The 12109-nt window shown below is 43.4% G+C and overlaps 1 protein-coding gene across 4 annotated transcripts in view; it reads left to right on the top strand.

Annotated features, from left to right (window-relative positions):
- LOC106588593 (RNA polymerase II subunit A C-terminal domain phosphatase) overlaps nt 1–12109 on the top strand; it is a 134702-nt gene that overhangs the window by 16256 nt on the left and 106337 nt on the right. For 3 of the 4 annotated variants that reach the window (XM_082970079.1, XM_082970081.1, XM_014177744.3), the window contains one exon: nt 2466–3641. In XM_082970079.1, the coding sequence (XP_082826205.1) occupies nt 2466–3641 (1176 nt within the window). The remainder of the gene's footprint in view (nt 1–2465; nt 3642–12109) is intronic. The other variant, XM_082970080.1, reaches the window with a different exon arrangement.

The raw sequence follows: 12109 nt of genomic DNA, 5'->3' as shown, positions 1-12109 counted from the left end.
TTTCAAAATAGTGAGTAGATTTACAGAGTGGATAAAATGCTATGGAGAACATTGTCTTGAGGCATGCACTTTAACCATAGTTTTGATGCATATAATGTTCTCAATGCTGTGGTTTAATGCCTCAGTGACCACAGCTCAATTTGCCTTCATTCAGTTACACCTCCTAAAACACAGTGTTGGGAAAAAGTACCCAATTGTCATACTTAAGTAAAAGTAAAGATGCAGTTGAAGTCGGAAGTTTACATACACTTAGGTTGGAGTCATTAAAACTCATTTTTCAACGACTCCACACATTTCTTGTTAACAAACTATAGTTTTGGTAAGTCGGTTAGGACATCTACTTTGTGCATGACAAGTCATTTTTCCAACAATTGTTTACAGACAGATTATTTCACTTATTCACTGTATCACAATCCCGGTGGGTCAGAAGTTTACATACACTAAGTTGACTGTGCCTTTAAACAGCTTGGAATATTCCAGAAAATGATGTCATGGCTTTAGAAGCTTCTGATAGGCTAATTTACATCATTTGAGTCAATTGGAGGTGTACCTGTGGATGTATTTCAAGGCCTACCTTCAAACTCAGTGCCTCTTTGCTTGACATCATGGGAAAATCAAAAGAAATCAGCCAAGACCTCAGAAAAATATTTGTAGACCTCCACAAGACTGGTTCATCCTTGGGAGCAATTTCCAAGTGCCTGACGGTACCCCGTTCATCTTTACAAACAATAGTACGCAAGTATAAACACCATGGGACCACACAGCCGTCATACCGCTCAGGAAGGAGACGCATTCTGTCTCCTAGAGATGAACGTACTTTGGTGCAAAAAGTGCCAGTCAATCACAGAACAACAGCAAAGGACCTTGTGAAAATGCTGGAGGAAACCGATGCAAAAGTATCTTTATCCACAGTAAAACGAGTCCTATATCGACACAATCTGAAAGGCCGCAAGGAAGAAGGAAGAAGCAAGGAAGAAGCCACTGCTCCAAAACCGCCATTAAAAAAAGCCAGACTACGGTTTGCAACTGCACATGGGGACAAAGATTGTACTTGAGAAATTTCCTCTGGTTTGATGAAACAAAAATAGAACTGTTTGGCCATAATGACCATCGTTATGTTTGGAGGAAAAAGGGGGAGGCTTGCAAGCCAAAGAACACCATCCCAACCGTGAAGCAAGGGGGTGGCAGCATCATGTTGTGGGGGTGCTTTGCTGCAGGAGGGACTGGTGCACTTCACAAAATAGATGGCATCATGAGGAGGAAAATTATAGGGATATATTGAAGCAACATCTCAAGACATCAGTCAGGAAGTTGAAGCTTGGTCACAAATGGTCTTCCAAATGGACAATGACCCCAAGCATACTTCCAAAGTTGTGGCAAATTGGCTTAAGGACAACAAAGTCAAGGTATTGGAGTAGCCATCACAAAGCCCTGACCTCAATCTTATAGAACATGTGTGGGCAGAACTGAAAAAGCGTGTGCGAGCAAGGAGGCCTACAAACCTGACTCAGTTACACCAGCTCTGTCAGGAGGAATGGGCCAAAATTCACCCAACTTATTGTGGGAAGCTTGTGGAAGGCTACCTGAAACATTTGACCCAAGTTAAACAATTTCAAGGCAATGCTACCAAATACTAATTGAGTGTATGTAAACTTCTGACCCACTGGGAATGTGATGAAAGAAATAAAATCTGAAATAAATCATTCGGAAAATAAAGTGGTGATCCTAACTGACCTAAAATGGAATTTTTACTAGGATTAAATGTCAGGAATTGTGAAAAACTGATTTTTAAAAAAAAATGTATTTGGCTAAGGTGTATGTACACTTCTGACTTCAACTGTACCTTTTAATAGAAAATTACTTGAGTAAAAGTTAGTCATCCAGTAAAATACTATTGAGTAAAAGTATTTGGTTTTAAATTAACTAAAGTATTATAAGTAGAAATAATTTAAAATTCCTTTATATTAAGCAAACCAGATGGCACCATTTTTATTGTTTTTAAAATGTACGGATATCCAGGGGCACACTCCAAGATTCAGAAATCAGTTACAAATGAAGCATGTATGTTTAGTGAGTCCGCCAGAGCAGAGGCAGTAGGGATGACCAAGGATGTTCTCTTGATAAGGGCTTGAATTTCACTATTTTCCTGTCCTGCTAAGCATTGAAAATGTAACTAATAATGTTGAGTGTCAGCGAAAATGTATAGAGTAAAAAAGTACATTTATTTTATTTCGGAATGTAGTGAAGTATAAGGAAAAGTTGTCAAAAAAATGAATAGTAAAGTACAGATACCATTAACTACTTGTATAAAGTACTTAAGTAGTACTTTCAAGTATTTTTACCTCTCTGCTAAAGCAACTTCAATGGAAGGTATTCACAGACACCTTCTAGTCTAGTGATTTTAAGTGGCAAAATGTCAGTGTGTTTTAATAAGCTAATTGTCAGCCTGTGATGTTTTACCCTAGCAGGCAGCCAGGCCAGCCGACCAGCAGAGGCCTCAGAACCAGCAGTAACGTCAGGGACAACGGGGCCTAAAACAGGAACATCTGGGGGGTCGTCTGCATCAGAGGAGCAGAGTAACGGTCTTAAGAAACAACGGGCCAAAGACCACAACAATGGAGGGAGGGGGGAGTCAACAGCACCCTCAGCCACTCAGGGAGCAGCAGCCAATGAACGGACTCAACCGGACGGTGGCGAGGCTGTGGAGGAGGAGCGGGGTCAGGGCGAGGGAGCCGAGGCCAGCGCGGCAGCACAGGTGAGCGACAGGATGAATGTGAAAGATGAGATGAAAGCGGAGGGGAAAGGAGAGGGGAAGGATGGCAGCAGGACATTAGGCTCAGGGGAGGAAGCTCCCCTTCTGGGTGGGGTGAACTCATCCTCCACTCCTCTCCCTCCATCCTCCACTCCTCCAGACCTCCATGAGCCCAACAGCAACCTGGACTTTGACCTGTCCAGCGACAGTGACGCTGACTCTCTTACGGGTAAACCCCCCTCATCAGACAACGAGAGGGACGGGCTGTCCAGCCAGACCAAGAAGTTCAAACAGGAAGGGGCAGAGCAGGCAGCAGTAGAGAAGCCATCAGGCGGGGCTGGAGGAAAGGAGGGGGAGAACAGCGCCGCGGTAGTAGGGGAGACCTCAGAGGAGACGGCTGGGTCAGAGGTTGTCTTCCCTCCAGACCCTGAGCAGGAGAACGGGCGCTTAGAGCGGAGGGAGGCTGAGACAGAGTCCCAGAACAGTGAACAGTCAGGAGTCACCATGGGGGAGGAGTCTCTGGACCCGAGCATGGAGGAGGAGGAAGAGGAGGAGAAAGAGGAGGTGGACGTGGACAAGGATGACCACCTCATCTACCTAGAAGAGGTGTTGGAGCGTATCCATGGAGAATACTACACCCGCTACAACGCCTTCCTCAGGAAGGAACGCCCAGAGATGCCTGACATCAGGAAGATCGTCCCGGAGCTGAAGGCCCGGAGCCTGGAGGGCACCACCATTGTGTTCTCTGGACTGTACCCCACCAATTACCCCATGGAGAGAACCAGGGAGAATTACCACGCGAAGGCCCTGGGAGCAAAGATAGGAAAGGGCCTCCTGCTCCGCTCTAAAGACCCTGGCAGAACCACGCACCTCATTGCTGCTAGAGCAGGTGAGTTACTACCTACTTTGCCTTTGGAAAGTATTCACACCCCTTGACTTTTCCCACATTTTATTGTCTAACAGCCTGAGATTTTGTCATTGACCTACACACAATGCCCCATAATGTAAAAGTGGAATTCAATTTACAAATGAATCTTGAGTCAATAAGTATTCAAACCCTTTGTTATGGCAAGCCTAAATAAGTTCAGGAGTAAAGAAAATGTCCTTAACAAGTCGCATGGACTCTGTGTGCAATAATAGTGTTTAAAATGCTTTTTAAATGACTACCCCATCTCTGTACCCCACACATACAATTATCTGTAAGGTCCCTCAGTCGAGCAGTAAATTTCAAACACAGATTCAACCACAAAGACCAGGGAGGTTTTCCAATGCCTCACAAAGAAGGGCACCTATTGGTAGATGGGTAAAAATATAAAAAGCAGACATTGAATATCCCTTACTTAGAGCCACGTTAAGTTATTAATTTCACTTTGGATGGTGTATCAATTTACCCACCCGGTCACTACAAAGATACAGGCGTCCTTCCTGACTCGGTTGCCGGAGAGGAAGGAAACCACTCAGGGATTTCACCATGAGGCAAATGGTGACTTTAAAACAGTTAGAGTTGAATGGCTGTGATAGGAGATAACATTGTAGTTACTCCATAATACTAACCAAAATGACAGAGTGAAAAGGACAAAAGATATTCCAAAACAACATGCATCCTGTTTGCAACAAGGCTCTAAAGTAATACTGCAAAGATAACTTTTAAGTCCTGAATTCAACGTGTTATGTTTGGGGCAAATCCAACACAACACATCATTGAGTACCACTATTTTTATCAACCATGGTGGTGGCTGCATCATGTTATGGGTATGCATGTAATCAGCAAGGACTAGGGAGTTTTTTTTTAGGATATAAAGACACGGAATAGAGCTAAGCACAGACAAAATCCTAGAGGAAAACCTGGTTCAGTCTGCTTTCCAACAGACTGGGAGACAAATTCAAGGCCAAATATACACTGGAGTTACTTACCAAAACGACATTGAATGTTCCTGAGTGGCCTAGTTTATAGTTTTGACTTAAAGCAACTTGAAAATCTATAGCAATCTAGCAATAATCAACAACCAACTTGAGAGAGCTTGAAGAACTTTCAAAATAATAATGTGCAAATATTGTACAATCCAGGTGTGCAAAACTCTTAGACTTACCGAGAAAGACTCACAGCTGTAATCGCTGCCAAAGGTGATTCTAACATGTCTTGACTCAGGGGTGTGAATACTTATGTAAATGAGAGATTTCTATATTTCATTTTCAATAAATTTGACGTTTTATAAAAACATGTTTTTACTTTGTCATTATGGGATATTGTGTGTAGATGGGTGAGAAATGTAATTCATTTTGAATTCAAGCTGTAACACAACAAAATGTGCAATAAGTCAAGTGGTATGGATACTTTCTGAAGGCACGGTATATGAGTATACAAAACATTAAGAACACCTGCTCTTTTACAGACTGACTAGGTGAATCCAGGTGAAGACTATGATCCCTTATTGATGTCATTTGTTAAATCCACTTCAATCCGTGTAGATGAAGGGGAGGAGACAGGTTAAAGAAGGATTTTTAAGCCTTGAGACATGGATTGTGTATGTGTGCCATTGAATGGTGTATGGTAGTAGGTGCCAGGCACACCGGTTTCTGTCAAGAACTGCAATGCTGCAGGGTTTTTCACGCTCAACAGTTTCCCGTGTGTATCAAGAATGTTAGTCCACCTAAATTCCTGTGGAATGCTGGCCCATGCTTTCGACACCTTGTAGGGTCCATGCCCTGACAAATTGGTCTACCTGCATACCTACCCGAGCACCTACCTGTCTGGTAAAAGCACAGTTTTTAAATGACTAAGTCTGTCAATCATTGCAACAAACATCAACAGCCTGACTTGCCACTTTGTTTGGTAAGCCAAGTGGTGCGGCTGGGGAAGGGCATGTCGTTGTTTTGGAGCATAGAGCATTATCCTTATTTGTGGTCCTCTCAGATTCGGGGTAAGCTTTTTGTATCCTATGTGAATAGAGGCTGGTATAGGTATTCATGGTTTGTCCTCTGCTGAACTCTTGCCTACAAAGAAACATCAAGTTCAGTTACAGCTTCATCCGTTTGATGCAATGCGAGGAAATCAGATCAGAGACCTGAACTAATAGAGGACCAGTCTGTGTTTAATTTATTAACGTCAATACTCTGCTCGTTGAGTTGCAGCCTGATCAAACTATATTATGATTTATTTGAACAGAATTACATCATTAATCCATGGCCTTGGATATTATGTAATTAGAGTTACAAAACCTTACGCTGAACTTTGCTTCATTGAATTTTGATCAGATTTTTAAAAATTAATTTAATTAATAATAGAGAATCAACTCTGTTTGGGGAAGCGCAGAACATCTCTGAAGTGTCTCGAGTCAACAGTTATCTGTGGCCCGACAACACAAGTCTTCATCTCATTCTGCAGACTTTCTCTGGAGTCCAGTTATTATAGCCGCTCATGTCCAAGCAGGGCTTATCCTCTTTACAGAAACACACCTTTAATGTAATTGGTAAACTGTTCTTCTGTGTAATAGCCTTGGCCTAATTGTAGAAATATGCTTTTTTGATATCCAGCATGATGTAGCCAAATTGGGCTAGGCTAAATTACAAACATTTTTTTTTCTCAAGATGGCGTAGCAGCAAGACATGTTTGTTTTTGTCCCGTGTAAAAATTCAGCATTTTTCGCTTTTCTGTATACATTTCAAACTCTTTTTCCATTTTTGAATTAAATATACCTTCCCGCAACCCGCCTCACCCAATGTGGTCCGGATCTGCTATTTCTTTAGACCTTATAACTGGAACCTCCATCAGAAGCTGGCATTCAGCAGCTAGCCAGCTAATTAGCTACTAGCTATTTAGTCATTGTTAGCCACTGCTAGCAGTCTTTACCTTTTAGCACAGTAACCAGCCGCTTTAGCCCGGATAATATCTGCCAGTCTGTACAGCGCAATATCAGCCCTGAGCATATCGGACCGCTTTTTTCCCCTACTACATCACCGGATTTCTGCCGCAAACCCTGGACCATTACACCGGATCATTGCAGCTAGCTAGCTGCTACCGAGTGGCTATCGTGACCAACGCCCTTGTCCAGAAGCAAGCACCAGTTAGCCTCGAGCTAGGCCCATTCCCCCGGCTAGCAAACAAAGTACACCAACTACAATACCTCTCTTGCCAACTGGCCTGGACCCTTTGTCGACACGGAGCCCCGCCGATCCATCACGACTGGTCTGCTGACGTAATTCGGCCGTTGTGCTCTCAACCGGCCTCTGTGTCGTTGATGTCGGTGAGGACCCAGCTACTAGACCCGGCCCGCTAACTCTCTGAGCGCTGTGTCTCCCACTTGCCTAGCGTAGTGACGACTGCCGAGCTGCTCCCTGTTTCATCCATTGCTGCTTATTGGACCCTATGATCACTCGGCTACGCAGCTGATGCCTACTGGACTGTTCATTAACACGGTACTTCATTTTGTTTATCTGTCGGCCCCAGCCTTGAACTCGGGCCCTGTGTGTAGCTAACTGACCCTCTCTGCCTGTTCATCGCCATTTACCCGTTGTTGTTGTCTTAGCTATTTACCCATTGTCTTAGCCCTCCCAAACAACACCTGTGATTGCTTTATGCCTCCCCTCTAATGTCAATATTCCTTGTATACTGTTGTTTAGGGTAGCTCTCATTGTTTTGTATTACTGCGGAGCCCCTAGTCCCGCTCTACATGCCTCGGTTACCTCCCTTGCCCCACCCCCCACACATTCGGAGACCGCACCTAGCTTAACTGGCGCTTCAAGAGATGCAGCCTCTCTCATCGTCACTCAATGCCTAGGTATACCTCCACTGCACTCGCATCCTACCATGCTCTTGTCTGTGCATTATGCCCTGACTCTATCCTACCACGCCCAGAAGTCTGCTCCTTTTAACATCAGAAGCCTCCTCCCTAAGTTTGTTTTACCCACTGCTTTAGCACACTCCGCCAACCCTGATGTCCTAGCAGTGTCTGAATCCTGGCTTAGGAAGGCCACGAAGAATTCTGAAATTTACATCCCCAATTACAACAGTTTCCGTAAAGATAGAACTGCTAAAGGGGGCGGAGTTGCAATCTACTGTAGAGAGAGCCTGCAGAGTTCTGTCCTACTATCCAGGTCTGTGCCCAAACAGTAAGAGCTACTACTTTTTAAGAATACATCTCTCCAGAAATAAGTTTCTCACTGTTGCTGCTTGTTATAGACCCCACTCAGCTCCCAGCCGTGCCCTGGACACCATATGTGAATTGATTGCCCCCCATCTATCGTCAGAGTTCGTACTGTTAGGTGACCTAAACTGGTATGCTTAACACCCCGGCCGTCCTACAATCTAAGCTAGATGCCCTCAATCTCACACAAATTATCAAGGAACCTACCAGGTACAACCCCAAATCCGTAAACATGGGCACCCTCATAGATATCATCCTGACCAAATTGCCCTCTAAATGCACCTCTGCTGTTTTCAGCCAGGATCTCATTGCCTGCGTCTGTTATGGGACCGCGGTCAAACGACCACCCCTCATCACTGTCAAACGCTCCCTAAAACATTTCTGTGAGCAGGCCTTTCTAATCGACCTGGCCCGGGTATCCTGGAAGGATATTGACCTCATCCCGTCAGTAGAGGATGCCTGGTTGTTCTTCAAAATTGTCTTCCTCACCATCTTAAATAAGCATGCCCTTTTCCAAAAACATTAAACTAAGAACAGATATAGCCCTTGGTTCACTCCAGACCTGACTGCCCTTGACCAGCATAAAAACATCCTGTGGCGCACTGCACTAGCTTCAAATAGTTCCCGCGATATGCAACTTTTCAGGGACCAATATACACAGTCAGTTAGGAAAGCAAAGGCTAGCTTTTTCAAACAGAAATGTGCATCCTGCAGCACTAATTCCAAAAAGTTTTGAGATACTGTAAAGTCCATGGAGAATAAGAGCACCTCCTCTTAGCTGCCCTCTGCACTGAGGCTAGGAAACACTGTCACCACCGGTAAATCCACGATAATCGATAATTTCAATAAGCATTTCTCTACGGCTGGCCACGCTTTCCACCTGGCTACCACCCCCAGCTGCTCCTTCACCCAAATCCAGGCAGCTGAGCAGCAAAATCTGGATCCCTACAAAACAAAAAATTGTCCGCCGCCATTGTCGCAACCCTTATTACTAGTCTGTTCCAACCTCTTTCGTATCGTCTGAGATTCCTAAAGATTGGAAAGCGGCCACGGTCATGCCCCTATTCAAAGGGGGAGACACTCTAGACCCAAACTGTTAGAGACCTATATCCATCCTGCCCTGCCTTTCAAAACTTTTCGAAAGCCAAGTGAACAAACAGATTACCAACTATCTCGAATCCCACCGTACCTTCTCCGCTATGCAATCCGGTTTCCGAGTTGGTCACCGGTTTACCTCAGCCACGCTCAGGGTCCTAAATGATATCATAACCACCATCGATAAAAAACAGTACTGTGCAGCCGTCTTCATCGACCTGGCCAAGGCTTTCGATTCTGTCAATCACCACATTCTTATCGGCAGACTCAACAGCCTTGGTTTCTCAAATGACTGCCTCGCCTGGTTCACCAACTACTTCTCAGATATTGGAGGGCCTGTTGTCCGGACCTCTGGCAGTCTCTATGGGGGTGCCAAAGGGTTCAATTCTCGGGCCGACTCTTTTCTCTGTATATATCAATGATGTCGCTCTTGCTGCGGGTGATTCCTTGATCCACCTCTACGCAGACAACACCATTCTGTATACATCTGGCCCTTCTTTGGATACTGTGTTAACAAACCTCCAAACGAGCTTCAATGCCATACAACACTCCTTCCGTGGCCTCCAACTGCTCTTAAATGCAAGTAAAACTAAATGCATGCTCTTCAACCAATCGCTGCCCGCACCCGCCCGCCCGACCAGCATCACTACTCTGGACGGTTCTGACTTAGAATATGTGGACAACTATAAATACCTAGGTGTCTGGCTAGACTGTAAACTCTCCTTCCAAACTCCTATTAAGCATCTCAAATCCAAAATTAAATCTAAACTCGGCTTCCTATTTCGCAACAAAGCCTCCTTCACTCATGCTGCCAAACATACCCTCGTAAAACTGACTATCCTGCTGATCCTTGACTTCGGCAATTTCATTTACAAAATAGCCTCCAACACGCTACTCAGCAAATTGGATGCAGTCGATCAGTGCCATCCGTTTTGTCGCCACAGCCCCAAATACTACCCACCATTGCGACCTGTATGCTCTTGTTGGCTGGTCCTCGCTACATATTCGTTGCCAAACTCACTGGCTCCAGGTCATCTATAAGTCTTTGCTAGGTAAAGCTCCGCCTTATCTCAGCTCACTGGTCACCATAGCAGCACGCGCTCCAGCAGGTATATTTCACTGGTCATCCCCAAAGCCAACACCTTCTTTGGCCGCCTTTCCTTCCAGTTCTCTGCTGCCAATGACTGGAACGAATTGCAAAAATCACTGAAGTTGGAGACTTCTATCTCCCTCACTAACTTCAAGCATCGGCTGTCAGGGCAGCTTACCGATCGCTGTACACAGGCCATCTGTAAATAGCCCATCCAACCAACTACCTACCTCATCCCCATATTTATTTATTTTATTTTTTGTTTGCTCTTTTGCACACCTGTATTTCTACTTGCACATCATCATCTGCACATCTATCACTCCAGTGTTAATTGATAAATTGTAATTTCTTAGCCACTATGGCCTATTTATTGCCTTACCTCCTTACTTAATTTGCACACACTGTATACAGATTTTCTATTGTGTTATTGACTTTCTTTGTTTATCCCATGTGTACCTCTGTGTTGTTTTTGTCGCACTGCTTTGCTTCATCTTGGCCAGGTCGCAGTTGTAAATGATAACTTGTTCTCAACTGGCCTACCTGGTTAAATAAAGGTTAAATACATTTTCTTATTCGTTTTGTTCGATAAAGTCCATGTTTATATCCAAAAACCTCAGTTTTGTTAGTGCGTTTTGTTCAATAATCTACTGTCTCAAACAACATCCGGTGAAATTGCAGAGCGTGAAACTCAACAAAACAGAAATTCTCATAATAAACATACATAAAAGATACAAATGTTATACACCAGCTTAAAGATAAACCTCTTGTTAATCCAACCGCTGTGTCAGATTTCATAAAGGCTTTACGGCGAAAGCAAACCATGCGATTTATCTGAGCACAGCGCCCAGCAGACAAATCATTACAAACAGTTAGCAGCCAAGAAGAGGACTAACAAAAGTCAGAAATAGCGATAAAATGTATCACTTACCTTTGATCTTCATATGGTTGCACTCCGAAGACTCCATGTTACACAATAAAGGTTTGTTTTGTTCAATAATGTCCCTCTTTATGTCCAAAAACTTCCGTTTTGTTCAGCAATCCATTGGAACAAAGCGCGGTCACAACAGACAGACGAAAAATCAAAAAAGTACAATAAAAGTTCGCAGAAACAATGTCAACGATGTTTAAAATCAATCCTCAGGTTGTTTTTGTCATAAATAAACAATAATATTTCAACCGGACAAAAGCTTTGTCAATAGAAAAGGAGAAACGAGAAAGGCGCACTCCCGATTGCGTGCTGGACTCATGTCTGGAAATTTCCACTGTCCACTCATTGAAAGTGCTGTATCTCCCTCATTTTTCAGAGTAAAAGCCTGAAACAATGCCTAAAGACTGGCCACATGTAGAAGAATCCATAGAGATCGTGAACTGGGTCCTAAGTCTTTGTATGATGGATAGGCTTTCAATGGAAAAACAGCCTTTCAAAATAATAGTACTTCCTGGATGGATTTTCCTCAGGTTTTCATCTGCCATATCAGTTCTTTTATACTCACAGATATTATTTTAACAGTTTTGGAAACTTTAGAGTGTTTTCTATCCAAATCTACCAATTATATGCATGTCCTAGCTTCTGGGCCTAAGTAGCAGGCAGTTTACTTTGGTCACGCTTTTCATCCAAAATTCCGAATGCTGCCCCCAACCCTAGTGAAGTTAATATGGTCAAATCCGTAAACTATCATTTCGAAAACAAAACGTTTTATTCTTTCAGTGGAATACGGAACAGTTCAGTATTTTATCTAACGGGTGGCATCCATAAGTCTAAATATTGCTGTTACATTGCACACAATAATCAATGTTATGTCATAATTATGTTAAATTCTGGCAAGAAATGGTCTTCACACAGTTCGCAACGAGCCAGGCAGCCAAACTGCTGCATATACCCTGACTCTGCTTGCACAAAAGGCAAGAGAAGTGACACAATTTCCCTATTTAATATTTCCTGCTAACATGAATTTCTTTTAACTAAATATGCAGGTTTAAAAAATATATACTTGTGTATTGATTTTAAGAAAGGAATTGATGTTTATG

The sequence above is a fragment of the Salmo salar genome, chromosome 27 (assembly GCF_965601325.2).
Source record: "Salmo salar chromosome 27, fSalSal1, whole genome shotgun sequence".
Classification (NCBI taxonomy): domain Eukaryota; kingdom Metazoa; phylum Chordata; class Actinopteri; order Salmoniformes; family Salmonidae; genus Salmo; species Salmo salar.
Note: the sequence above shows the minus strand (reverse complement) of the source record. Positions and strands in the feature narration are given on the sequence as shown.